The following is a 24,146-nucleotide window of genomic DNA, read 5'->3' as shown; positions in this document are numbered from 1 at the left end:
TGGGTTTCTGGTCTATTCCCTTGGATCATGAGGTCACTTTAACACATAGGCCGATCCTAATTTTCTCATACAAGTGATACAAAATACATGACCTTTCCCGATTCTTCATGACTTCTGTGAGAAGAGGTTGTTGGAGTCAAAATATATTCTCATTTCTTCCACATTTCCCTGCATTAAATCTTATTCACTAATCGTCCATAAACCCACTAACCAATTCACTCAGTTATCCACCCACTCTTATCCATCTATCCATCCATCCATTAATCCATCCAAATATTACTCAACCATTCATTCATTATTTTACCTACCCACCCACCCACCTACTTATTTAATGTGTAACATCCATCCATCCAAATATCTACTCAACATTCCATTCATCAGTTTATCTACCCACCCACCCACTCACCCACTTACTCAACAGGAAACGTACATACACCCACTAACCATCCAACCACCCATCCATCTAGTCAATAAGCAACTGCTGAGCACCTCTGGGCTACAGGGCGCTGTTCCATGTGCTGAGGCAAGAGCAGGGACAGGGGCTGGTGTAGAGGGTCTGGGAGACAAGGCCTTATCCCCTCTGCTCACTCTAGGCAGGAGCTGCTGATGCTGCCCACACCCCACCTCAGGCTGGTCTGTGCAGCCCCAAAGTCACTCTTTCCTTTTGGGCTTGGTTCCCAGCCTCCCCCTTTACAACATCTTCTCCACCTCAATTCACTGCAGGCACCTGCAGCCGCTGACACCACCCTCCCACCAGGTTTCCAAACCCTCCCTGTCTGCGCATGTGCAGAGGCCGGCAGGGAGGGAGGGAGGAAGGAGGACTGACATCTCTTCCTCCTTGGCTTCAGGCATGGTTCCTCCTGTCCTTTAAACCCAGGCTGGGAGAGGTAGTCCCAGCCCTTGGGGGTGTCCTCCGCTCCCCTCCAGCTCTGGGTATTGGGGTGCTGCCATCACATCTCAGCTCCCCCTCCCCACTTCTCCCGGCCTCAGCTTCTTGTAGCGCACATTCACCAGGTCCAGCAACATAGCTAGCCTGCTTGTCCACCTGGATCTGTGGAGCCTGGTGAGTCTCAAAGGCCCAAGTCCTGAGTCCTACTGCATTCAGGGCCCTGGCTGGGCCACAGAGAAAGCCCAGACAACTCACATCCCTGCTCACAAGGCCCCTGGACACCAGGGTTCTCCCACTAGAGTATGCACATCAAAGGCGCTTGTTCCAAATGCAGCTCTTGGACACACCCCCGAGATTCCCAGTGGCAGGTGGAGGCCCCGGGATCTACATTTGGAACAGGGGCAGCCGGGACACTGCTAGGGAAGACACCACCCTTGGAACAAAGAGCCACGGCTTTCACCGGACAGACCTCATGTGCCACACAGCATTCACCTGTAGCTGCAGGAGACGGTTCTCAGCTTGGGGCTTTCTCTGGTGCCAGGGGAGCTAGCTCAGACTGAAAATGGGGAGAGGGGAGCTGGAAATGTGGGGATTCAAGGTCCCCAGGGCAATCTCCACTGATGGGGCATGAAGCATATGGGTAAGTAATCCTGCTTCCCGACCAGGGGTCAATTCTGAGACTCTTCTACGTGTTGCCCCATGGAAGCCTGCTCATCACTTAACCTTTACTGGTTTCCTCCCTTCCTTGTCTTCTACTCCCACCCTTCGTTGTGTTTCCTGGGACCACCTCCCACATGAACATCTGGCGCCAAGTCCCTGTCGCATGGCTCTAATTCCAGCTATTCCAATTGGCATCTGCGTGGCCTTGGGCAAATTACTTAATTAACCTTTCTGAGCTTCTGCTTCCTGGTCCGTCCAGTGGGGGTAGCCATGAAGTCTGTCTGGGAAGGTTGGCACAGGTTCAAATACTCATGGAAAGCACTGAGCTCATGCCTTTCCCACGCTCCAAACAGTGACAACAGCCTCCTGCAAACCCAACCAGCCAACTCACTTCCCAGAACCCAGAAATGAGCACGGGTCTCTCAGACAGCGTTGGACCACTGGGTGAGGCCAGGGGTGGCAGGGTATCCAAAGGAAAGGATGGCGGGAGGTGGTGGGTAACCTGCCCTCCAGTCTCAGCTCAGCTAGCTATCAGTGATGACCTTGGGCCGCTGTTTCATCTCCCAGGTTCTTCATCTGTGAAACGGGGAGCATCATCCCTGCTTCCAGGCATCGAGGATGTGAGGATTGGAAGTAATGAAGATAGAGCTTCTGGAAGGGCTGAGCTTGGAACCTGGAAGCCCTGTCCGTGCATATAGCTGGGTGTGGGCCAGGTCCAAAGGGAAAGACAAGCACGGGGCTCTTGGTGAGGGTGGAACCGGAGAAGGGGGCATGGAGAGGCGGGAGTTGGGTATTGTCACTGGGCCTTCCACGCCTGTCCCCCTTCTCTGTTCATTTCCTCACTGCCGTCCAACATCTTTGCAGAGGGGGCTCGCTTCCCACCCAAGCCAGCCTTCCTTGGCTGAGTCCCAGGCTCATCAGAAGCCCTCTCCCTCCAGGATGGGCTCTCAGCAGCTGGCAGGGAGGGCATGGGTCTCATGGGGTTTCCGTTCACACTGGTGGAGGGGGGAATCAGTGACTCACTGCAGCTAGGACTCCAAGGACAATGCTTCCCCCCTCTGACTGCTGACAAGGACTGGCTTCTATCTCTGAAATGAATGGAGCCCTGATGGTGGAATTTCAGGCAGTGGGTAAAAAACCTCCCTAGTCATCTCCGGTTCATATACATCAAGGACACTCCAAAGATGGGGGGGTCAAATGAATCCCTGAGGAAGTTACAAAAGGGAGGAGAGTAAGGAAATAAAAAGAGATAAACAGTCATTGTCTCCAAGGTAGACCAAAGAAACCCCCATTAGGCACCTGCTGTACGCAAGAGCGGGGTGATGCTCCCTCTGAAGCTTCCCACAGGGAGCAGGTGGCCCTTTAAGGAGGCTGAAATTAACAAGCCTGAAATAAGTCTTACGTAAATGCCAGTTTCTTATGGGGCTTTTTTGTTATGTCTTTTTTTTTTTTTTTTTTTTAGCATATGATATATAATGGGTTTGTTTTTTTTGCAGAATGCAGCCTCTACTTAAACTCTACCTTAATTAAAGCTCCTTGTGGTTTAGAGACATGGCCGCAATTATACCTTAGATGTTAATACACTTGGCAAAGGGCGGGGAGCTGGATGAGGAAGAATTGCTCATTACTTCCTTAGTCCCACGGCTCCAGGCTGGGGGCGGTGGGCTGGGCCCTGGAGGGGGTCGCTGCGGGTAGAGGGAGATGTAGGTCTGGGCTGAACAGAATCCCACGGACCCTTCTCTTGCCACCAGCTGCCCCCTTGCCTGGCTTGTACCTGGCAAGGGGATGTCAGAGGCACTAGATATCTGCCAGTCAGATTTTCTCCGCCCAGAACCTGAGGGCCAGAGAGGGGAGAGGGCTGCATCAGGGCACGGAGCGTGAGGAAGGGAGAGCTGGGAGCGGGATGCCAGGCAGCGGGGTGGTGCATACAGTGTGCGTTGGGGGGGGGGGTGCCGATCCAGACCCTGTCCCTCCCCAGCATCTCTGCTGGGTGGGTCCTCTGCTGTCCTCCTGGGGCCCAGCCCTGTCCCACCTTCCACTGAGGACCTACCAAGAGCACAAGGATGATGGGGCCCTGGTAAATGTAGTCCACCAGGTCGCCGGGCTCCTTGCCAAACCAGCACCTGCAAAGATGGAGTGGCTGTAAGTGGCCTGCTGAACCACAGCCTGGGGACCACTGCAGCCTTGGGGCCAGGGTCCTCTGTCTTGACTCTTCCTGAGATCCAATCTCCATGGCTGTTCCTTCCCCCGAAGCCTGGGTGGACAGCCCCAGCCCCACTGACCAACCTGGCTCATACCTGGGCTGCCTTTTGCCCTACATGGAGGGTCTGGTCTCCCCAGGCAGACTGAGGCAGGCCCTGGGTCTCCTCCTCCTTCTCCTTGCTCCCTCGCCCCATCCCAGGATGCTGGGCCCAGGGCTGGACATGCAGGAGGCTCATGAATGGAGAGCTGGGCTCCCCCTCGCTGGCCAGGGCCCAACCACCTGTACCACCTCTTCCCACATTGCTTGGAACCTGCCTCTCCTTGTGCCAGGCACTCAGACACACAAAGCAGCAGATGTGGAGGCAGGAGCCTTCTCCTAGCCCTATCCTTGGCCTCATTCACCCAGGGAAGGAAGCTTGCTGCTATTAGAGGCTTGGTTATTCTTTGGGGATGCTGGGGGTGAAGAAGCTTCAGGGTCTCAGGGAAGGGCTGGCCCAGGACCCAGTCTGGCTCTGCCAGCAACTCCTACTGGACCTCAGAAAGGGCCCCAGAGTTCAGGAAATTCTGTCTTCTGCAACTTCAGAGGTCATCCAGTGCACACTGCCTCAGGTAGGATTCTCCCCTGCAGCCTCCCAGCACTGTTTTTTTTTCTTTGCTTGAACACCCCCTTTGATGGGAAGCTCACTACCTTTCAAGGCAGCCCTCTCACTCTTGGGTAGCTTTTATTGCTAGGAGCTCTTCCTAATGTTGAGCTCTTAGAACCCACGCCATTCCTGCCCCCTGCCCCCAAATCCCATCTGCTCCCTCCATCCTCAGAGACCCCTTGAATATTTGTATACAGAGACTGACATTCCTCTGTCCCCTCTTTTCTCAGCTGGTGGCACCCAATTTCCCCGCCATTCCCTGGCTGACCTGCAGCCAGAATTGCCATCATCTGGGCTGAGGCTGAGTATTTCAAAGTCTCTGGTGCAGAGAGGGTCCCAGCATGGAACACTGCACCCCAGGAAGAGACTGGGATGCCAGAATAAAACAAGCTTCCACTGGCCTGGCCCGGGCATCTGTGAGAGGCTCAGTGCCACAGTTGGAGGTGCTCTGAGCTGAAAGCCTGGAGCCAGACTTGCCGCATCCAACTGCAGGAGGAGGCCTTACCAAAGGCTAAGGGGGTTGTGCATTGGGTGCTTAAAGGAACAATGATTCCTAACTCAATTCAACAAAGTTGACTTGACACCTATCGCATGAGTACCTCTGGGTGCCAAGAAAATTTTCTCAATTTAAGGACAATGGAAAAGTGAACTGCCCTGGCGTGGCTGCAATTCTCGCCCCGTGGCTGACCTGTCCTAACCTCCCTCTGAGCCCCATGGCTGGCCTGTCCTTACTTACTGTTCATTCTCATAGTAGAGTTTGCCAATGGCCCAGGCGATGATGATGGGGCAGGGGACACCTGAAAGGAGGACAGACACAGCTGCAGTGGACAGACAGATGGTCAGGAGCCCCTCTTGTAGAACACAGTGTGGGGGGACCACAAAGGGCTAGGATCTTGTTTCCAATCATCTAACTGCAGGCCATCCACGACCTCGAGGGGCCCTGTCCCTAGACCCCTGCCCCCACCCCTCCCTCCCTCTCAGTCATCCCCTCCAAGCAGGTCAGAGAGATGAGGGGACAGCGTGATTTTCTGAGATTTTTTTGATAGGGAAGTGGAGCTGGCCAGCTTTTCTTTTGAAGCCAGAGACAAAGGTCTTTGGATTGGCCATTCCAGGCAAGAAGAGGAAGGCTATTTGTGGACTGTCCTTTCAGAGGGATTATTTGCTTCTTCCTCTCCAGCATGGAGGGGAGTGCCTGCATCCTCGGACTGTCCTGGGGATGGCAGACAGGAATGTGGTCCCGCCCTTGGACCCAAGATGAAGGGAGGTGATCCTGTCAGCAGCACCCTCTCCCCACTAGACCCTGCAGGTCCCCCCAGGACCCTCACACCATCCAATGAAGAGGAAGAGTCGCTTGCGTAGGCGATCGGTGGAGTAGGTCATGACGATGGCCGTGTGCAGGTAGCAGCCCTCCACGAACATCCAGAAGAAGTTAGTCACCACGAAGTAGTTGAAGCCGGTGGTGATGCAGCGGCACCAGACCTGCGCGGGGCAGGCAGCCGTCAGTGGCTGCCTGGGGCCAAGGCCCAAGCGCACAGCTTGGGCGCTGATGGAGGGGAGGTCATTTGAGTTGGGTCATGGACCTGGCATTAAACACCCTCAAATCTCATTCTGGGAAGCTTCATCCTTTCTCTTTCACTTATTCAGAAAGCGCCAGGCTCCCCTGGTACCAGGGGGTCTGACTTCTCCCCAGTGTTTTTGAATCTCGTTTTTCATAAAAGAAAGAGGGAGTCTGGCTCTGAGCTTTCTCCAGGGAGAGGCTAGAATTGAACAGCACTGTCGTGTTTCACCGTCCCTTTGTTTTGAGGGTCACCTTCAATTCACAGTGAGTCAGACTGGTCTCCATTCCGGGATGGACTATGAAATTTCATGTAGAAAAAAATTAGTGAGTCAATTAAAAGAAAATTGTTATTGAACTAGTACAGGGTCTGTGTAGGTGAGCTGCAGCGGTGGAGGGGATCCTCCCAAATCTCTGGGTTTAGGAGATTCTGGGCTTAGTGTGATCACTGCCGTCTCTGGAGGAAGACTTCCTTACACCGGGACCTCTGGCAACTGTCCATACCTTTCTGAACCTCATCGTGCTGCGGAGAAAAGAATAAGCCCATCTTGCAGGTTGGTTCAAGAAGATGGAGGTGGCAAAGGCAGGTGCCAAGAAATGAATGTTGGTGCCATTTGCCTTCTCAGCCAAGGGGAATTTGTCCCTGTCCCTCTGAGCAGGGTTACTACCCGTCCCTCAGGGAACAAGCCTGCCCAGAGCCACCGTGGGCCACAGCCACGTCTGGCCTCAGGCCAGAGCTCTTCTCAGCTGACCCTACCTGGCCATCTTCCCCAGGGGTTCGTCACCAAGGCACCCTCAGAGCTGAGGATGTGGGGATTGGTGGTTAGAGGAGCCCTGTGATGGGGAGCTGACTGTCCCCTTGGACAGCTCAGCACCTCTCTGTCCGGCTCTAACAGCCGGGCTGTCAGATAATCAATGAGCTGAGCTGATCACAGCCTCTGTGACTTTCCTCCATGGTCCCAGCCCTGATCTTGGGCCCCATGCAGCCATCTGTCTCCTCCGTTCTGAGAAAGTCCTGCTGAGGTGGAATGCAAAAGATCCCCTCCTCCCAATCTTGTTTTTTCTCCAAGTTAACGAGGCCTTGTCAGTACAAGCCAACATTGGGCTGCAGGGCACCCCAAATTGACTGAATTCTGTTGGTGCTGAGGCAGGGCTTAACATGGGGCCAAGTGAAGCATCAAACCAGGCTGGGTGTGTGCTCAGGTCTAGCCATCCAAAGACGATGTACTGAGCAGTCTTTAATGGTGGGCCGAAGAGCTCTGTGCATGGCTCCACTCTGGGCTCTGGTGTAATGACTTGGACACAGTCCAACAGTGTTTGACACAAATCCACCGTGGGCAGCCAACGTGCTGGCCTGCTCAAGATCCTGGTGGCCCAGATGTAGAGGCATCATTACAGTGTCATCTAACCTCCCTGAGCCTCAGTTTCCATGTCTGTATAATGGGGGCAAAATCCCTATAGGTCTCTCATTGGAATGAATTGATCTAAAGCTCAATAGAGGTTAATTTCAGCCTCCTTTTCTCTAAGGAATCTTTGGGAGGTGCTGAAGTCACAAGATGGGGAGCGGAACAGGATAAACCAAAGTGTGATGTCACGTTTGTGCTGCTCCCCAGACCCCGGCCTGGAGCCCCATTCCCCCACCCCTGGCTCTGGAGGGACAATGATTGGGTGCAGGTGAGCTCAGGTTCAGGTCTGCACGCGAGGACTGGGCAAGAGAGATGGGGGCCCCCAGAGCCCAGAGCCCCCCAGGTCCGGCCCCAAACCTCTACCCAGAGACCTCATTGCTCTCATGCACTTCATGGTCGATGAGCTGCAGCAGGAACCACATGACATTTCGCAGGATAAATGTGGTGATGAGGTTCCAGTGAATCACGTTCCGCAGACAGCGGATGCTCCTGTGGGAGGACCAGGTCAGGGGTCAGCCGGGACAGGCTGCACCTGGGCTCAGAGCTCAGTTGGGGCAGGGGTCAGGGGTCACTGGGGTCATGGGTCAGCTGGGCCTGTGCCCCCTGCCACCCCCTCCTCAGGTGAGGGAGAGACTCAGCCTGGGGTGAAGGCAGGGCTGCACCAGGAGCCAAATTCCCATTTGTGGTGACCACGGTTGGGTCTCCCAGAGCTGGCTCCCTTTTTGCCTCCTGCATGCCTGCCAGAGGTCAGGGCCCAGGCACCTCCCCAAGCCCCTTTTGCCCATTGGCTCCAGGGATCCCCAGAGAGGAGCTGAGAATGGGAGAGGTGAAGGGGGTGCCATGGGAGGAGGGCAGAGAAAAAGCAGGGGCGGGGTAGACTTACCGCAGGGCCAGGAAAAGCAGGAAGGCAGCCATGAGGGCTGCCACAGACACGCAGTGGCCCAGGTAGTTGACAATGAGCACGATGCGGTAGTGCAGGTCATACTTCCTCTGCTGGACAGACAGACAGACACACGGGCAGACAGAGGCCTGGGGCATGTTGAGGGTGGGACCAGGCACTCTAGCAATGGCCACCCTGTGCATCCTGACCCTGGGGGCAGAAGAGGCTCCAAGTGTCACCACCACACCTGGCACCCAGAGCTCTCTCCTGTTGGCCCTGCGTGGCTCTTGGTATAAATGGCTGTGGTCAGGTGTCCCCTGTGCAACTGGAGGGCAGATTTGAGCACAATGTATTCTGAGTTATGCCAGAAATATGGGTATGTAGATTCTATTTTCTTTTTAATTCTGGAATGGGAGTTGCTTCACCTGTGTTTCATCTCAGCTCATACCCTAATGGGCTGAGCAACTGAGGGTGCATTGATTTATATCTCTGGGACTCAGTTTTGATATCTGTACAATGGAGCCAACCTGTCCTCCTGTCTCAGAAGCAGCAACCTATGGCAGGTCTGGGGGTGCCTTGGGATCAGTCTGCCCTGGCTGCAGCAGTGAGGGGGTACCTTATCTGTAGAGATTTTAAGAGCAATATTAAGACCAAGTAAAATCAGTCTGCTTTTTAGTATCACCACATGCTGGCAATTCTTAACAGAGGCAATGATAAAATACTCCTTCCTGCCGGGGCAGACTATCCCGCCACCCCACACATACTTTGGTCTGCCACAGCTCAGAGGGGCTGTGAGATGAAGAGGTGAGGGCAGAGGGCAGGAGGGGACCTCTTTCTCTCCTTTATGACCCACCCCACTTGTCACTCTTGTGGCGCTCACTGCAGACCCCCTTTGGCTCGCACTTTCTCAGGGCAGACAAATGTTTTTCCTCTGAACTTGGACTTCTTTTGGGGAAAAGTTTCAGCCCCAATGGGGGCTGTAATGGGCAAAAGAGGAGAGGGATGGGAGTGGGATGTATCATCTGGGGTCAGGAATGAGGCGAAGCTTCAAGAGCAAGGAGGCTGGCACCGCAGATAACCCGGAATCCAGCACCAGAGCAAGGGGGGCTGGTGAGGTCGGAGTGGGACTCAGCTTCCCGTGGGGACTGCCCTTCTGGGGGCTGCGCTTGTTTTCATGTGAAGTCACAGAATCAGAATGCCAGATGGGGAAACTGAGGCCCAGAGGAGGGAGGACGTCACATTGCCTGTTAGATGTTGGGGCACTGGTTACAGGGTCATCCCCTTCTTGTGTCATGTGCCACCTTGCTGGTGTCCTCCACCAGCTGACCTCTCCTGAAGGTGAGCCTCCACGTCCTCTTCTCTACCCTACCACAATGTCACTGAGCACAGGGCAGGACATAGGGTGGTGGCAAGAGGTGCAAGAAAGGGGTGGGTGGGTGACACAGGACTGGTTCTGCCACCCTTGGCATTGTCTGTGCTCAATCTGAGTCTTATTACCTGTACAGGACCAGGGGTGAGGCAGGTGGGAGCCACTCACCTTATCATCCAAAATGGGCTCGCACTGTGAGTAGTTGATCCGTGAGGCCCAGGTCCCATTCTCCAAGCACTCTCGGTAGGCATTCCCTACAAAAGACGCACCAAGAGGCGGGTCACTCTTCTCCTCCAGAACACTCCCTGGCTCCCTGGTGCCCACAGGATAAGGTCCCCACGTCTCAGCCTCTCTAGGCCGGGAAACACGTCTGAACGTTCACGTGAAAGTCATTCATGTGAAAAGTGCACAAAAGCCTTACCACTCATGGTAGCTAAAGGGCATGATAAAACCCATTTTTGATACAATTTTTGACTAGTATTCTGTACACTTCCTTTAATTTTGTTTGAAAGTGAACCCCACTGTGAGCCCTGGGATGTGGCTGAAGATTCACTGTTTTCAGCATGCCGAAGAGTTTCCATCCTCATCGCAATCATTTTATGCTCATGAGATCCATACTTTTCCCACCAGTATCAGCACTTCCACTTTCACCGTAGTCACTATTTATACAGCAAGTGTTTGCCCTGTACCAGGTCCTCTTCTAACTGCTTTGTTTACACTCGTCCATTCAATCCTCAGGCAACCCCATGGAGTAGGTACTGAGATTAACCCATTTTACAGATGAGAAAACTGAGGCACAGGGAGATCAAGCAGCTTGCCAAGGATACAAAGATAAGAAGATTCAAACCCAGGTCTGGCTTCAGGGTTTATGTTCCTAACCCCTAGGCTACTGAGTACATTGGTACTCAGTACTGTGGTACTGGTACTCAGCGGTACAGGAATGACAGCAATATGGGGAAACAGGATGGTGCAGCTGAACTTGAGCTGCGGCTGCCTGGGAGACCACCATTTGATCTCTAAATTTTGAGAACCTGGCTCTGTGTTAAAGTTGGAATGTGATGTGGGAAAGACATTTCAGAGCATCAGTGTCTGATGTGCTGAAGTGAGGGTTTTATTGAAGGGAGATGTATGAAGTTCAAAGAATGCGCATATTTTCTTTAAATCCTAGCTTGACTGTTAAGCTCTAGCTCCTAAGCCATGCTCTCCAGGTAGCCCACTGTCACTTCCAGCCAAAGGAATGCCTCACACCTGATAACTCCAAAGCCCTCTGCCAGCCTCTGCTCTGCATTTCGCTGTCTTATGTACCCTACCTCCCCCGCTTACTTACAAATTCTAAACGATCTATTGTTTGGGGATAATTTGTACCAGCATTCTGCCCTCTGGATAATGGGCAGTTGTTTGTGGATTTTTATTTGGGGCTTATGTTAGAATCACAATATAAAGCTAATTTTAAAAAAATAGCTCACAGAGCACAGAATCATAGAGCTGAAGGGGAAACCTTAGATTGTTTTTGGAAGCAATGAGTTCTGAAATAATTAAGTTACTTTAAAAATCCACTTCCGCTGAGCCAACAGTGAGTTAAAAGCAATGGAGTTATGAAGGAGCACTTCCTGAAGAGCAGAAACAATGCGGGAGATTCTGTTAGCCTAACTGTTTTTTAATTTGGTGCTCTGAGCTTATAGATTTTTCAAATTCAGGATTTTTACTGGCCTATTCCTGCCTCTTGGGCCTGTCACCTGTCAGTGAGGCCTGCCTCTGGCAGGTCCCTGGCCCACGTGTGAGTCAGTCAGGCCAATGCTGGTCTGACACTGACTCTGATCCCAATATGAGGACACTAGCTCCTAGCCCTTGACCATGGCACCCAATTCCCCACTTGGGTTTTCTCCCTCTACAGGATTGTTTTAGTGCAGGTTGTATGTTAAGATAAAGAAAGAAAGGTTGTATGTTAAGAGAATTTGATGCATAGGGTCAGTGATGTTACTGAACTAAAGGACAGAGTATGGGGTGAAACCAAAGGGACCAATGTAAAGGCATTTTGGGAGGGTGGCTGATTTTGTAAAATGAACAGTCCCTCCCTAATGGGGATTTAGAGTCCTTCTCAACAGGCCTGTGTGAGGTGAGACAGATCCTGATCCTGGCTATGGTTCAAAGGGCAGAAAAATTAATCTTCTGTGAATGTGTTCCTAGATGTTATCTAGCTTTTCTGAAGTCAGTGCTAAGCTCCTTCCTCCAGGAAGGCCTCTTTGATTGCCTGCATCTCACGAGTCTCTTTCTCCTGAGCCTCCCAACACCCCCAGCCCTCTCAGTCCTGACAGCCTGAGCTCCACATTCCAGCCCTTGCTCATGACCTGGCCTCAGTTGTTCAGGTGGGTGAGTCTGGTGTCTCAGACCAGTGTGGGGCTCCCTGAGGACAAGACCTCAGAATACTCTTCTCCCAAGTATGATATCTTGTGGTGGTACTGACCATGGGGCGGGCTTGCGGAAAGGAGGGCGTCAGGATAGAGATGCTGCAGATCTGAGACCTTTCTGGCCCCTCATATCAATGCCCCTGGGGTACCAAGCTCCGTGGATTCTGTCTCCTCTTTCTTTTCCCGGAGTCCATCCTTCTCCTGCCTACCCTTCCACCCACTCTCTAGTCACCTTGCACTGGCACAACACCCTCCTATCTTGCCTCCTGGCTTCATCTCTTGCCCCCCCTCGACTCTCTATCCTTTACCCCCACTGCCAGAGTGATCATGCTGATTTCTGAATAAAAGACATCAGCAGCTTTTTATTGCTCTTGGGAATAAAGTCCAACTTTCTTGGTGTGCTATGCAAGGCCCTTGACACCCGGGCCCCAGCCTAACTTCCCTGACCCATCTCTACCACTCCACATGGCAGCTGACACTCACACCAGCAGGCCTGGCGCACACCGAGCTCCATACTGAGCCACCCCTGGAGATACCCTCCTCACTCTCACCTTTTACTCATGGACATATTCCTACAAACCCCTACTTATCTTTTAACCCCCAGCTCTAATGCCACCTCCTCCTGGAGGCTTCCCCAACACCCAAGGTATTATAAGTAATCTCTTCTTTTTCCCTCTAAACACCTCTATGTCTTCCCATCTCTTGAAACATAGGTCTTCACACTCTATTGCCCTTGAACTACAGCCACATATCCATTTCATGTCACAGTCCAGTACACACACACACACACACACACACACACACCGCTCACATGACCGAATCCAGTTTCACAAAGTGAAATGTATCTTGACCACAGCTATAATATTTTTCTTTCTATTACTTTCTAATGAATTATATTTATTCTATATACAAATACTAGCCACAACCCACTAAATCTACTTCACAATCCACTATTGTACAACATAGTTTGAAAAAGAAAAATCTCTTTTAGAGCATTTGCCGTAATTCACTGAGTCTCATCTCTTTAGAACTGATCCTTCTTTTCTTTGCTACTGAACTTGAGCTCCCTGGGGACAGACAAGTAGGAGGACACCATATTGGAGTCAACAGATCCCGCCTCAGGAGTGAGCCATTGAGTATATGTGGGCTGAAACACATTGACTGAGGTCTGTTGAAACCTTGGAAAGCAGGGTCTGAGATGTGGGATGTAGCAGTGGGAGCGAGCTTCCCTCTGGGGGCCCAGTCATGTCTGGGAATGAGGCTCTGGCTATAGACACTGGGTACCAGGGGACTGGAAAAGAGATGTTCCCAGCACTTTGGGGGAGCTAGCTAATGAGGACACTGAGCCCTCAGGCACAGCCTTGGACAGGAGAAAGAAAGACAGGAAGAGTCCCCCCTGGGAACGACAGGAAGATGGGCACGGAGACTCTGAGGGCAGATGGTCAGGCCAGAATTGTGGGGATGGATGTAGTGAGGTGGATGCCTGTTACCACAGCAACACAGGTGCCTCTGCTGAAGATCGATGCTAATGGTGTGCAGTGTAGTCTTCCAGGGGCATTAGGGTCTGGATGATGCAGGCAAGGTCTCCTCTTCCAGAGCTCTGTGGTCTGGGAAGCCTGGACTCTATCCCCTGCAGTGTGCCCTGGCCTGTTGAAAGCCCTCATTACAATGTGCTGTCCCTTTCAGATGCTGACACTTTGACAAGAGCTTCTGATTTGGGCAGTCACCTGAGAGGTCCAGGAGCCTGGCTGGGAGAAGATGAAAGCCTAAATTCTAGCTGTAATTTTGTCTCTGGCTGATTAAGTGACCTTGGCTGAGTCCCATCCCTCTCGGCCTCATTATCCCCACTCAGAAAAAGTAATGTAAACCACTTCTCAGTGATGCTATTGGCATCTCAGGTGGTCGAGTATTTGTTGTGTGGGACTTTTCAATCTGCTAACTGTCAGTAGTACCCTCAAGCCATTGTGACAACCCCAGACATCCATACGTCACTTTTAAGCGCTCCCGAGGTTGGCACTTCTATCTCTGATAGTCGTACTGGCAATATATGGGAGATGGGGACCACCAGGGACCATGTTTTGGTGGTGGTTATGAGGGAGAGAGTGCCAGAGACAGGTTGGGTGTGGGAGGGTGCTGACAGGGTGATGGGAAGGGCCAGAAGCAATATTTACTGAAGGGATGAGGTCATGTGCAGGACTGAAAAGTTTCAGCACCACGGACAGCAAAATGCTACCACTGCCCCACTTCCCACCTTGAACTCAGGTGGGGAAGCTTGGAGAGCGCCTAAGACCTAGCCCTCCCCGCTCTGCCCATTCGGCCCATAGCCCTGGGCCCAGGCCAAGAAGGTCAAGATAATCCATGACCCTCTTCAATGCTCAGCTTCAGTCCTTGTACCTCCAGGTGCTTCCACGACTGCTCCAGCCCCTGGAGGGTCAGCTGCTCACTTCTCTTAGCTCATGCTGGGTCGGTATTGTTCTCTCATTGATTTCTGTAAAGGGGTCATGCCTTCCCAGCTAGCTAAAGAGTAGGGGTGGCAAGGCCTAGGTCACCTCTGGCCCTTTCTTAGGGGCTACACAGAGCTGCACACACAGGGGCTCAGGACGGACCGAGGTGGTGCTGTTGTCTAGGTTACTGGGGAACTCCAAATGAGAATGAGAGGCTCAGGGTGGTGGGCCAAGAGGATAGTCTGTCACCTTGGATGCCCAGGCTCTGCCAAGCTGCATGGCAAATGCAAAACCGTCCCACATGCAGGAGGATCTTGAGTCTCACACTCATGCCACGGGCAGGCTGAGCCCCACTGCCAGAACTGTTGACACTGTAAGTCCAACCCTTGTTGGGTAGGGGTGTCCATCTGAAAGAGCAAACCTGTGGTCCGCATCCTCCAGATAACAGGCAAGAAACTAAACTGGGAACTGAGTCAGCAGGCATCTCCTTGGGAATTTAAGAGGGCGAGGCAACTTCTCCTTCCTTTGGTCTAAAGAGGCCCAAAGAGGGAGACGTGTCCACGGTCACCAGCAATGAAGAGGCAGAAATAGATCTCTCTCCCCCAGGACACACTTTCTTATGGGAGACCCTGGAGTCAGTGTTTCTGGAAGGGAGAGGCTCTCCCTGCTACCCTGTGTTCCAGAAGATGTAGTCAGTTGTGCCACCTTTGCAACGTCCTAGACACTTAGTGTCTGGACCCCCCAAGCAGAAAACGCCTAAAGGGCCAGATATGCCACCCTCAGTCCCCTTACTGCTTTTCCCTGCTGTTGGACTACTGCAGACCTAGCTATCTCCTTCCTGTCTGGCTTGGGACCTACGCCTTAGGTCACTTTTCTTTTGCGGGAAAAATCTCTACTGCCTGGACTAGTCAGTGATACTGTGGGCATGACTAATTGCTTTTCACCTCCAGTTAAGAGAAACATTTGGGGAAACACGGTACAGTCATGGTGCCAATAGCACAGTCTCCCTGAGCTTCCCGAACAATGTGCGTCTCCCTGAGTTACGCCTGAACATTTCCCGTGTTGATCTAATCACCGCACATTGGTGGGGTCGAGGTGGGGGCAGCTGGTGATGCTCAGGACCAACCTGCTGGGTTGAGAGGTCGGGAATCTGCTATCACCAACCCAGTCATCAGGTTGGGAAGGGCCTCCTCGGGGCCATCTGCTCGTGACATCTGGGATGAGAGAAGGGAACTTCTTTCCCCTATCTTCAGTATTGTGTGGACACTGCTCTCCAGACCTCCCCAGACCCTCAGCTCTCTATTTCTGAAGGGCAATGCTGCTTCTGCCCCACATGCTTCTCCCGTTTGCCAGCAGTCAGAGTGCAGGCAGCACTTTGGTCGAAATGAAGAAAATTGTTCATTAGTACCAGGGGCTAACCGGCACTACGTTTGCCAACCTCCGTGGCACCCTGACCTTTTCTTCAGCTTCTCATTTGACGTGATGTGAGTGGTCTTGTATGTGCTGCAGCACCTCCTTTGGGAAGTCTTCTCGCCTCCCCTCCCCTCTTCCTCCTCATCCCATAGCCCCCTTGCACTCCCCAATCAGGGCATTTATCACTCTGTATCCCTTTTGTCTGTTGCAATTGTGAGTGGGGGCCTCAATGCCAGTGCAGCGGCTGGCACATAGTAGCTGTTTAATAAACTGTTTGAATACTGTGCTCAGCTTGGCCATGGAGAAGAGATCCAGGCCCTGTCCTCGGGGGCTCCAGGCGGGTTGGGGAGAGAGGGGACAGCTCAGGCTGTAGGAACCAGAGCAGAGCTGCCTCAGGTCAACAGGCCGTGGGGTGGAGGGGCCGCATCACCTGACTTAGCGCTTGGTCTCCGGGCTCAGACTAAGTCAGGGCCCCTGATCTCCACTACCCCACTCCACACGGCTCACAAGGTCCAAAAAATACAGTTTTATAATCTCAGGACTGGGAAGGAGCGTGGAAGCCATTCCTTCTGCTTGCACCTCTCCTGGGTCAGGGACCTCACCTCCTCCCAGGGAAGTGTGTTTTAATCATGGATAGGAAGTGTGGTCAGATGACGCAGAAATCGTCCTCAGAAGCCCCACTACCTCTCTCACTCCCTTCCATTAGGAGCACCACTGCCACTGGACTCTTCCAAGCACAGCTGTTCTCTGGGACACGAGAGCCCTCCGCTGGTGCAGACAGGGGAATGCCGCTCAGCCTCACACACATTCAGAGACAGGTTGCTATGATGTTTCCAGGATGAGGGGCTTCAGACAAACAGATGCCCTCCACTCTTGCCCAGCGTCTCAGAAGGCTCTTTGCTGCGGGGGTGGGGCTGGAGATGTGAGTGGCTGTTCAGGGTGGGCTAGTGAAGCTGCATTCCACAGCCTCACAAGACACTCCCACTTGGCTTCCATCAGACCTTCCACAGGGCATAGACTCAGGCACCCCCTCCCCACCCAGAGCCCATCCGGAACAACCCCACCTGGATGCTGTGTGACTCCCGTAGCCTCTGCTGCCGTCCTCCCCAGAGTGTCAAGCCAGCCTGTGACTGGCCAGGAGGAAGGAGAGCACAGGCTGTTCTCCCAGGGAGTGGGCGTGGGCGGTCCTGATTCAGACACCACGCGTTACCTGGGTAGCAGGAGTAATGCTGACCACCGCCCCGGACTCACAGCCCAGAGGGCTAGTCCGGGGACATCTGGGTAGGGAAGAGGCTACGCCCCACACTCCGGCCCAGAAAAGGCTACGCTTTGCATGCCCCCCAACACAAGCCTCATCCCATTTTTCCTGCCCCCTGCTCTCCTCCTCTCCCACAGTACAGTCTGATCGTGGCACTCACCCTGGGGGTTGGGAACTTAGCCTATGCGCCCCACCCCTTCCCACCTCTCCGGGGAGATGGGGGGCAGAAATTGGCTAAACAAAGAGACGCCCTAACGGAGAAACTTCAGGCACCAAGAGTATATAATGTGGGAGAGAGATTTGTCCTCAAAAGGAAGGAAGTATTTCCTTCCCTTTCTCGGCTCTCAACGCACTAGAGCACGGGAATCGCGGGCAAATCACTGCCTTACCGAGGTCTGAAGCTAACGGTGAGGTAGGGGCAGAGGAAGAGAGCCCACAGTAGTATGTCTTTAACGCCGGCCGTAGAACGGTGCCACAGCCCTCAGGTCTTCGACGCTGGGTCCGGAGCCCTCGCTACCCCCTAAACCGCCCTCCTGGGAAGCGGGTGCTGAACCCGCGGCGGAGGGTCCGGGGGACACTCACGAGTCGTGTTGTACTTGACGCCGTTGAAGTACTCGGGGCACTGCCTCTCCACCAGAGCTCCGGCTGCGCTCCGGGGCCAGCACGTCCCGATCTGGTCCAACGTCGTGTTGCAGTAGAGGTAGGGACCTGGCGACGGGAGAGAGAGCAGAGCGGGGCTCAGAGGGGTTGCTGGGGGCGCGGGGCGCCGCAGGACGCCGCAGGACGTAGGGCGCGAGGCGCTCGGAGCCCTGGGCGCACCCAGCACTCCAGGGAAGGAGCCCGCGCCGACCCGGTCCGCTCGCCTCCCGCCTACCCTCGGGGTCCAGGGGCAGCCCCCAGCCGTCCAAGAGCAGCTCTTCTGACAGTTCCAGGCTGCAGTCGGCCTCCAGCAGGCTGTGGAGAAGTGCCGCGTCCATCGCGCCCCAGAGCCGCGCGCCGAGAGGGCGTGTGAGTGCGCGTCCGGCGTGGCTGCCAGGGGCTGGGTTCGAGAGTCAGCGGCCGAGAGAGCGCAGGGTCCTGGCCCTGCTCGCCCAGCCCGACCTTCCGGACAGCCTCCGGACGCTGCGCCGGATCGCCCGGAGCTGCCAAGACGGGACCTTGGCGGAGAGGAGCTGCAGCGCGCACGGAGCTGCCGGTCCACCCGCTAGGTCGCGGCCAATGGCGGCACCAGGGGGCGGGGCCAGACGGCTCCTCTCTCCCAGGCCCAGCCTCCCGCCCCCGGCCCACCAGCCCTGCCCTGGGTCCGCCTTCTCAGGCCCGGGCAAGGTCCGGGGGAGGGTGGCGGGAATGGGGAGTGTGGGCCTGGTGGGCGGAATGACCCGTCCGAGGATCGAGGCCCAGGTGTTGCATGGCGCACCAAAGCGCGCCCGCCCGCCTGAGGAGCCAGAATTGGGTGGCTTGCCGCTTTTCTCCTCCTTGAGCGAGGACACTGGAGGGGGCGACACGGGGAGTGGCGGCGAGTCCACGTGCAGATATGCGCTCTAGAAAAGTCCCCTTAGCCTCTGGGAAGGAAGTGGAGTGGAGGGGCTTTGAGGGAAGCAAGGGAGCCACTGAAGAGTCTAGTGAGATCAAATGGCCTGAATGGGTGCAGACCCGGACCAAGCCGTGGGGGCCGGGATAGAGAGGGACTTCGGGGAGTGCCAACCCTGGTGAGGAGGAACTGGAGAGAGGAGTGGGTGGGTGGCTTCCAACAGGAGCCAGGAAGCAGGGATAATGCCAGGTCTCCCGCTTCGGTGACTAGGGGCGGGGGTGGTGTTGCCATTTAATTACATGGAAAAGTCCAGGCGAGAATCTGGCTGAAATTATCTGGAGGATTTCAAACACCCGGGTCTTACTGCCCTGGGTTTCAGAGGGAATAAAGTGAGAAGTGAGACCTTCAGAGGGAATAAAGTGAGAAGTGAGACCCTCTCTTCCACTTGGCTTGGGCAGGGCTGCCTGAAACTGGTTCCGTGTGTGTGTGTGTGTGTGTGTGTGTGTGTGTGTGACTTCCTGTTCCATAATTCCCTGTGGTTCCACGCTGAGTGCCTAGGGCAGGCCCACTGCTCATGCCTGCTGAGTGGGGGGATCTGGGCTCAAGAGACAGGGCCTGGAGTGTTGTTCACCCCAACTCAGTCTCTACTCTTCTCTGCCTCTGTCTCTACTCTCTACGCATTTTACCCCAATTCTCACCCTCTCTTCTGGGGCAGTTTCTCCATCAGTGAAATGTTCTTAGAGGCCCCTCCCAGCCCTGACAATCTCTGGTTCTGAGTTATGAGATGCAAAGGCAGATGTACAAAGGAAGATGTGCATGTGCGTGAACGTGTGTGTGAGTGTATGTGTTTCTATCTTCAGAGGGCAGGGAGAGCTGGGACCCAGTCCCAGCTGGGCTGGAAGCCCCAGGGGAGCTAGACCTATCCCTTCTTGCCATCCTCCACTGAGAACAAAGCTTCCAGAGAAGGCTGAGACCACCCTGAGCCAGCATTATGCCCTGAGCGGGGAGAGGAGAAGAGGCAGGCTGGGCTGCCTTTGTGTGCTCCAATCTCACCAGCCTCCATATTAATGCTGTTGTCACTGCCCAGGCAGAGTCAGAGAGCACTGAGACCAGGGCTGAGCACAGTCATCTCTCCAGGGCCAGCTGATTGGCAGGTACAAGGTGCAGACCAGCCAGCCAGGTCTATCTTCTGCCTTTTGAATGGACAGAGCCCTTGGCTCAGCTCGGGCAGCTGCAGAGGCAGAGGTCCCTTAGTGTCCCTAATAACCAGTGCCAGGAGCAGCTGAGGACCAGTTGAGTCCCAACTCCAACCCTAGGCAGTGTCCTGTTTCCAGTCCCAGGCTGAGATTCGGCCCTGGTCCCAGAATGAGCCCTGCCCCACCTGGTCACACATAGGCTAGAGTGTGGCTGGCAGGATCAGCCCATTTCTTCATTGGGAATTAGTCTCATTCATGCACAAAGGAGGGCTCTCCACACACTGATCCCAGCCCAGGGGGAAAAGGAGAGATCGAGCTAAGTTATTAACCTGTTCATCACCAGAGCCACAGCACAGGAAAAGCAGCTATCCCATGGGGTGGTGAGTGCCCCATGACCATAGGCCAAGGACTTATCATCTCACACGAAGAATGGAAGGTTGGCCTGGGTGACCTGGACTGCTCTTAACTGGGATAGCACATGTGATATAGGTTCCTCTGGGAAGGGACCATTTCAGGGGCAGAGGCAAAGTTCATTCTGCATCCTGATGGGACAGTCAGGGCCTAAGCACAGGCCCACAGACCTGGGGTCCCCTGGTTTCCAGGATGCAGGGCCATTTCTCATGGAGTTTATTATCATAGGTATGACTGTCTGTTATTCTAGATGTGACACAGAGGAAAATGAAAAAAGGAGTGGCTTTGGAACAAATTGATTTTACAGCTCAGTTTAGTGTCTGCAAATAGGTAAACGAGGAAGATATTGTAAACAGCGAAAACTTTCCTCACTTAGATTAAATTCAACTACAATTAATAAAGTCTGGGACTTTTTTTTTTTTTTTTTTTTCCTGTGGTACGCGGGCCTCTCACTGTTGTGGCCTCTCCCATTGCAGAGCACAGGCTCCAGACACGCAGGTTCAGCGGCCATGGCTCACAGGCCCAGCTGCTCCGCGGCATGTGGGATCTTCCCGGACCAGGGCACGAACCCGTGTCCCCTGCATTGGCAGGCGGACTCTCAACCACTGCGCCACCAGGGAAGCCCAAGTCTGGGACTTTTTGCTAGCCAAGGAAGCAGAGGAGGGTGGGAGGTCCCTGGGATGGAGGTGAGCTCCCAGGCCAGGCATTGGGGCAGCGGTATTTGGGACAGTCTGTGTGCCCCCAGGCTGGTGGGACAGGTTTCAGATAAGTTCAGGGAAGTGTGACAGGAGCTGGGGAAGATACCTGGGTGTCATGAGCAGAGCGGGGGTGCGTCAGGTTCCTCTGGCCCACCTCTGACGTCAGCTGCAGTGGCAGTGGATGGTCCTCCAGCGCACAGCCTAACATCGGATAGGCGTGCACAGCACAATGGAAAAACACACGGTGTCTCACACAGTCACGTGTCTGCACAGCACACACACGTTCTCTCACACATCGCACCACCCATCAAACATCAGCTGGAAAACAGGATTTGAGGGCACAGAGTCTGCCTTTGCATGTCTGTTGGGGCTGTGCTCTGTCAGGCTGAAGAGACAGGGAGTATGCAGGGCTGGCACAGGTTGTGGGGTTCACTGCAGTTACAGTGGGACTGCTGAGGACACGGAGGCTTGGGAGAGGCCAGAAGGTACCCCTCTCTTGCCCTGCAGCACTGGGGACAGTGCCCCCGGCCAGGCCAGATACTCCTTCCCCATCCTACCCCACTCCACATTGGCACAGGGGAGATGGCCTGGTATCTTCAGGTTGAGCCTTGGGATCAGGCTTCAGGCCCCTGGCAACCGACCAACCCTACACTGTCATTTACAGATGGCCCAAGGGAGGCCCAGAGGAGGAAAAGGAACTTCCTCTCCGACGGCTCCCAGGCCATCCTCATCTCCACAGCAGACTGGGCTCCTTGTCTCCTTCACTGGGGGAGGAAGTGATTTCTCTAAGACCGTGTGACTTCTTCTCAGAAGAGCGGCTCCCCATCGCCCTCGGGACAGAGCCCAGCTCTTTAGCGCCGCAAACAACATTCTTTATGATTGTCTATTCCCCATCCTCCCGCTCCGGCTAAACTTGAGATGCACTTTGGAACAACTCGCCGTTCCCTGGGAACATTCTCCACCTCTGGACCTTCGCATGTGCCGTTCCCTCTGCCAGGAATGCCCTTACCGCTGTGCTCCAGTTAGCCTAGCCCACTCCCATTCATCCTTCTAATGTTCAGCTTAGCCCTCACCTCCTTTGTCTTGTCTGGGGTGGGTGGTCCTTCTCCATGCCTCCGTCTGCTGGGTGCTGGTCGATGTCACATCAAGGTTGTTGGGTTTTCTACTGTGACTCCCAGAGGGCAGGGCTGGTCATGTTCACTAAGCAGTCCCCAGCACCCATCAGAATGCTCCAGGCCTGTGCTCACTGAGTCACCATTGAAAGAAAAAATGCCCTGGCAGCAGCCCTGTCTCCCAGACCAAGGCTCTCATCCCATTTGACCAGCCCTGGTGTGTGTATGTATGTGTGTGTGTGTGTGTGTGTGTGTGTGTGTGTGTGTGTATTGGATTAGGGAGTTATTTCAAGGAATCCTTGATTCCATCTGGATCCTTATATTGCCTATGGACTGAAAAAATAATATGCCTTACAACTTACAGTATATGCTCTATTAGATTCCTCTGTGATGAATAAAACAGAAACAATCCACTTAAAGCCTGCCTTAACTCTCTTGTGATTATGCGTGTTTTTCCTTTATTTGGACCTCAGGGGCATGCATTTTAAGTGATCAGAGTCTTTGATTCATGACCTCTTGTCATCATTAGCCCATATATGGCCCAACTTTATTTTATTTTAGTCTTTTCTTTTATGGAAGTTTGTATGTAGTAGCACATATAAGGAATCTATTGCCCAATCCAAAACTAGATCATTACCAACCAGTTACAAATTTATCTATATACTCCTCCCTCAGAGGGAACATTCTTTTGAATGTTGTGTTTATCATTCCTTTGCTCTTAGTTTTTTCAGTTTTATCGCATGAATGTACGTCTAAACAATAGGTTGTTTGTTTCGACTTGTTTCTGAACTCTGTTGTTAGTCAATGGGCATTTTCTCAATCAGTGGACACCTAAAAGGAGATCCCTACCAAGTGGGGACCTGAGAAACTATTCCTGAAGTTCCAGGGCATCCTAACAGCCTGCAGTCCCACCGCAGGGGCATGGTTAACAAAGGATGATGTGCCCCCTCGGTGGCTGCTAGGCAGCACCACAGCAACGTGGTGGATGAATAATTAATGACACAGGGAAACGTTCACTCGGAATTACAAGAGGAAAGAGCAGGTTACAAAACTGTGGACACAGGATCATTCCAGTTTTGCGGAAAAAAGAAAAAAAGAAAAACAACATGAGGCTCTATGGTTTGATAAACTTCTGGCGGATGTAAACATAAAAAATTCCTGGGTTGTGGGATAATGAGTACTTATCTTCCTCTTTGTCTTTTTGTGTGTGTGTGTGGTACGCGGGCCTCTCACCGTTGCGGCCTCTCCCATTGCCGAGCACAGGCTCCGGATGCACAGGCTCGGCGGCCATGGCTCACGGGCCCAGCCGCTCCGCGGCACGTGGGATCTTCCCGGGCCGGGGAACGAACCCGCGTCCCCTGCATCGGCAGGCGGACTCTCAACCACTGCGCCACCAGGGAAGCCCCTCTTTGGTTTTTAAAAATATTTTTTCCAAATTAAATATAGGTAATATGTATTCCATTTATAAACAGATGGATGATATTACAAGTCAAGCAGGGAAGAGCTCGTGTTTGGAGAGGCTGGGACTCTCTCCACTAGGCTCAGAGGTGGGGAGGATGTGTATCACCTGCCAGGGGTCACGGGGAAGGCGAGGGTCCATGCTACACACTGGGCAAAGAGGGAGAGGCAGGGAGAAGGTGGTGGATTTGCCTCTGAGAGCCAAGAGCTCTGGCGAGGGGAGGGCGGGAGCTCTCCTGAAATGGGGGGCCTCCATTTTTTGCCCGATGGCTGCTTGACACGCTGGTGTAGCCATGGTCTCTCTTTCAACCTTCACAGTAAGTCTCTGAGGTCCACTTTGACCAATTTTTAACAGATGAGGAAACTGAGGCTCAGATGTTATAGGCTGAATAGTGTCCCCCAAATCCATATGTTGAAGCCCCAATCCTTAATACATCAGAATTTGACTGTATTTGGAGATAGGTTCTTTAAAGAGGTCATTGCTTTAAAATGAGGTCATTAGGGTGGGCCCTAATCCAATGTGACGAGGGCCCTTGTAAAAAAAAAAGGAGAATAGGACACAGACGCACGCAGAGGGAAGACCATGTGATGACACAGGGAGAAGACAGCCAT

The 24,146-nt window shown here is 53.5% G+C and overlaps 1 protein-coding gene across 7 annotated transcripts in view; it reads right to left on the bottom strand.

Moving 5' to 3' along the window:
- The window catches only part of CRHR2 (corticotropin releasing hormone receptor 2), a 39,623-nt gene that overhangs the window by 4,615 nt on the left and 10,862 nt on the right, over positions 1–24,146 (bottom strand). For 3 of the 7 annotated variants that reach the window (XM_059073582.2, XM_059073573.2, XM_059073581.2), the window contains exons 1-8: positions 18,003–18,565; positions 17,711–17,836; positions 9,774–9,859; positions 8,240–8,349; positions 7,728–7,845; positions 5,721–5,874; positions 5,132–5,192; positions 3,600–3,672 (exon numbers count right to left, since the gene is read on the bottom strand). In XM_059073582.2, coding sequence (XP_058929565.2) covers positions 3,600–3,672; positions 5,132–5,192; positions 5,721–5,874; positions 7,728–7,845; positions 8,240–8,349; positions 9,774–9,859; positions 17,711–17,836; positions 18,003–18,105 — 831 coding nt within the window. In that variant the 5' untranslated portion in view covers positions 18,106–18,565. Of the gene's footprint in view, positions 1–3,599; positions 3,673–5,131; positions 5,193–5,720; positions 5,875–7,727; positions 7,846–8,239; positions 8,350–9,773; positions 9,860–17,710; positions 17,837–18,002; positions 18,614–24,146 lie in introns of those variants that run through there. The other 4 variants (XM_059073576.2, XM_059073574.2, XM_067042394.1 and 1 more) reach the window with 3 other exon arrangements.

The sequence above is a fragment of the Kogia breviceps genome, chromosome 9 (genome assembly GCF_026419965.1).
Source record: "Kogia breviceps isolate mKogBre1 chromosome 9, mKogBre1 haplotype 1, whole genome shotgun sequence".
NCBI lineage: Eukaryota > Metazoa > Chordata > Mammalia > Artiodactyla > Physeteridae > Kogia > Kogia breviceps.
This window is presented reverse-complemented; position numbering and strand designations above follow the sequence as displayed.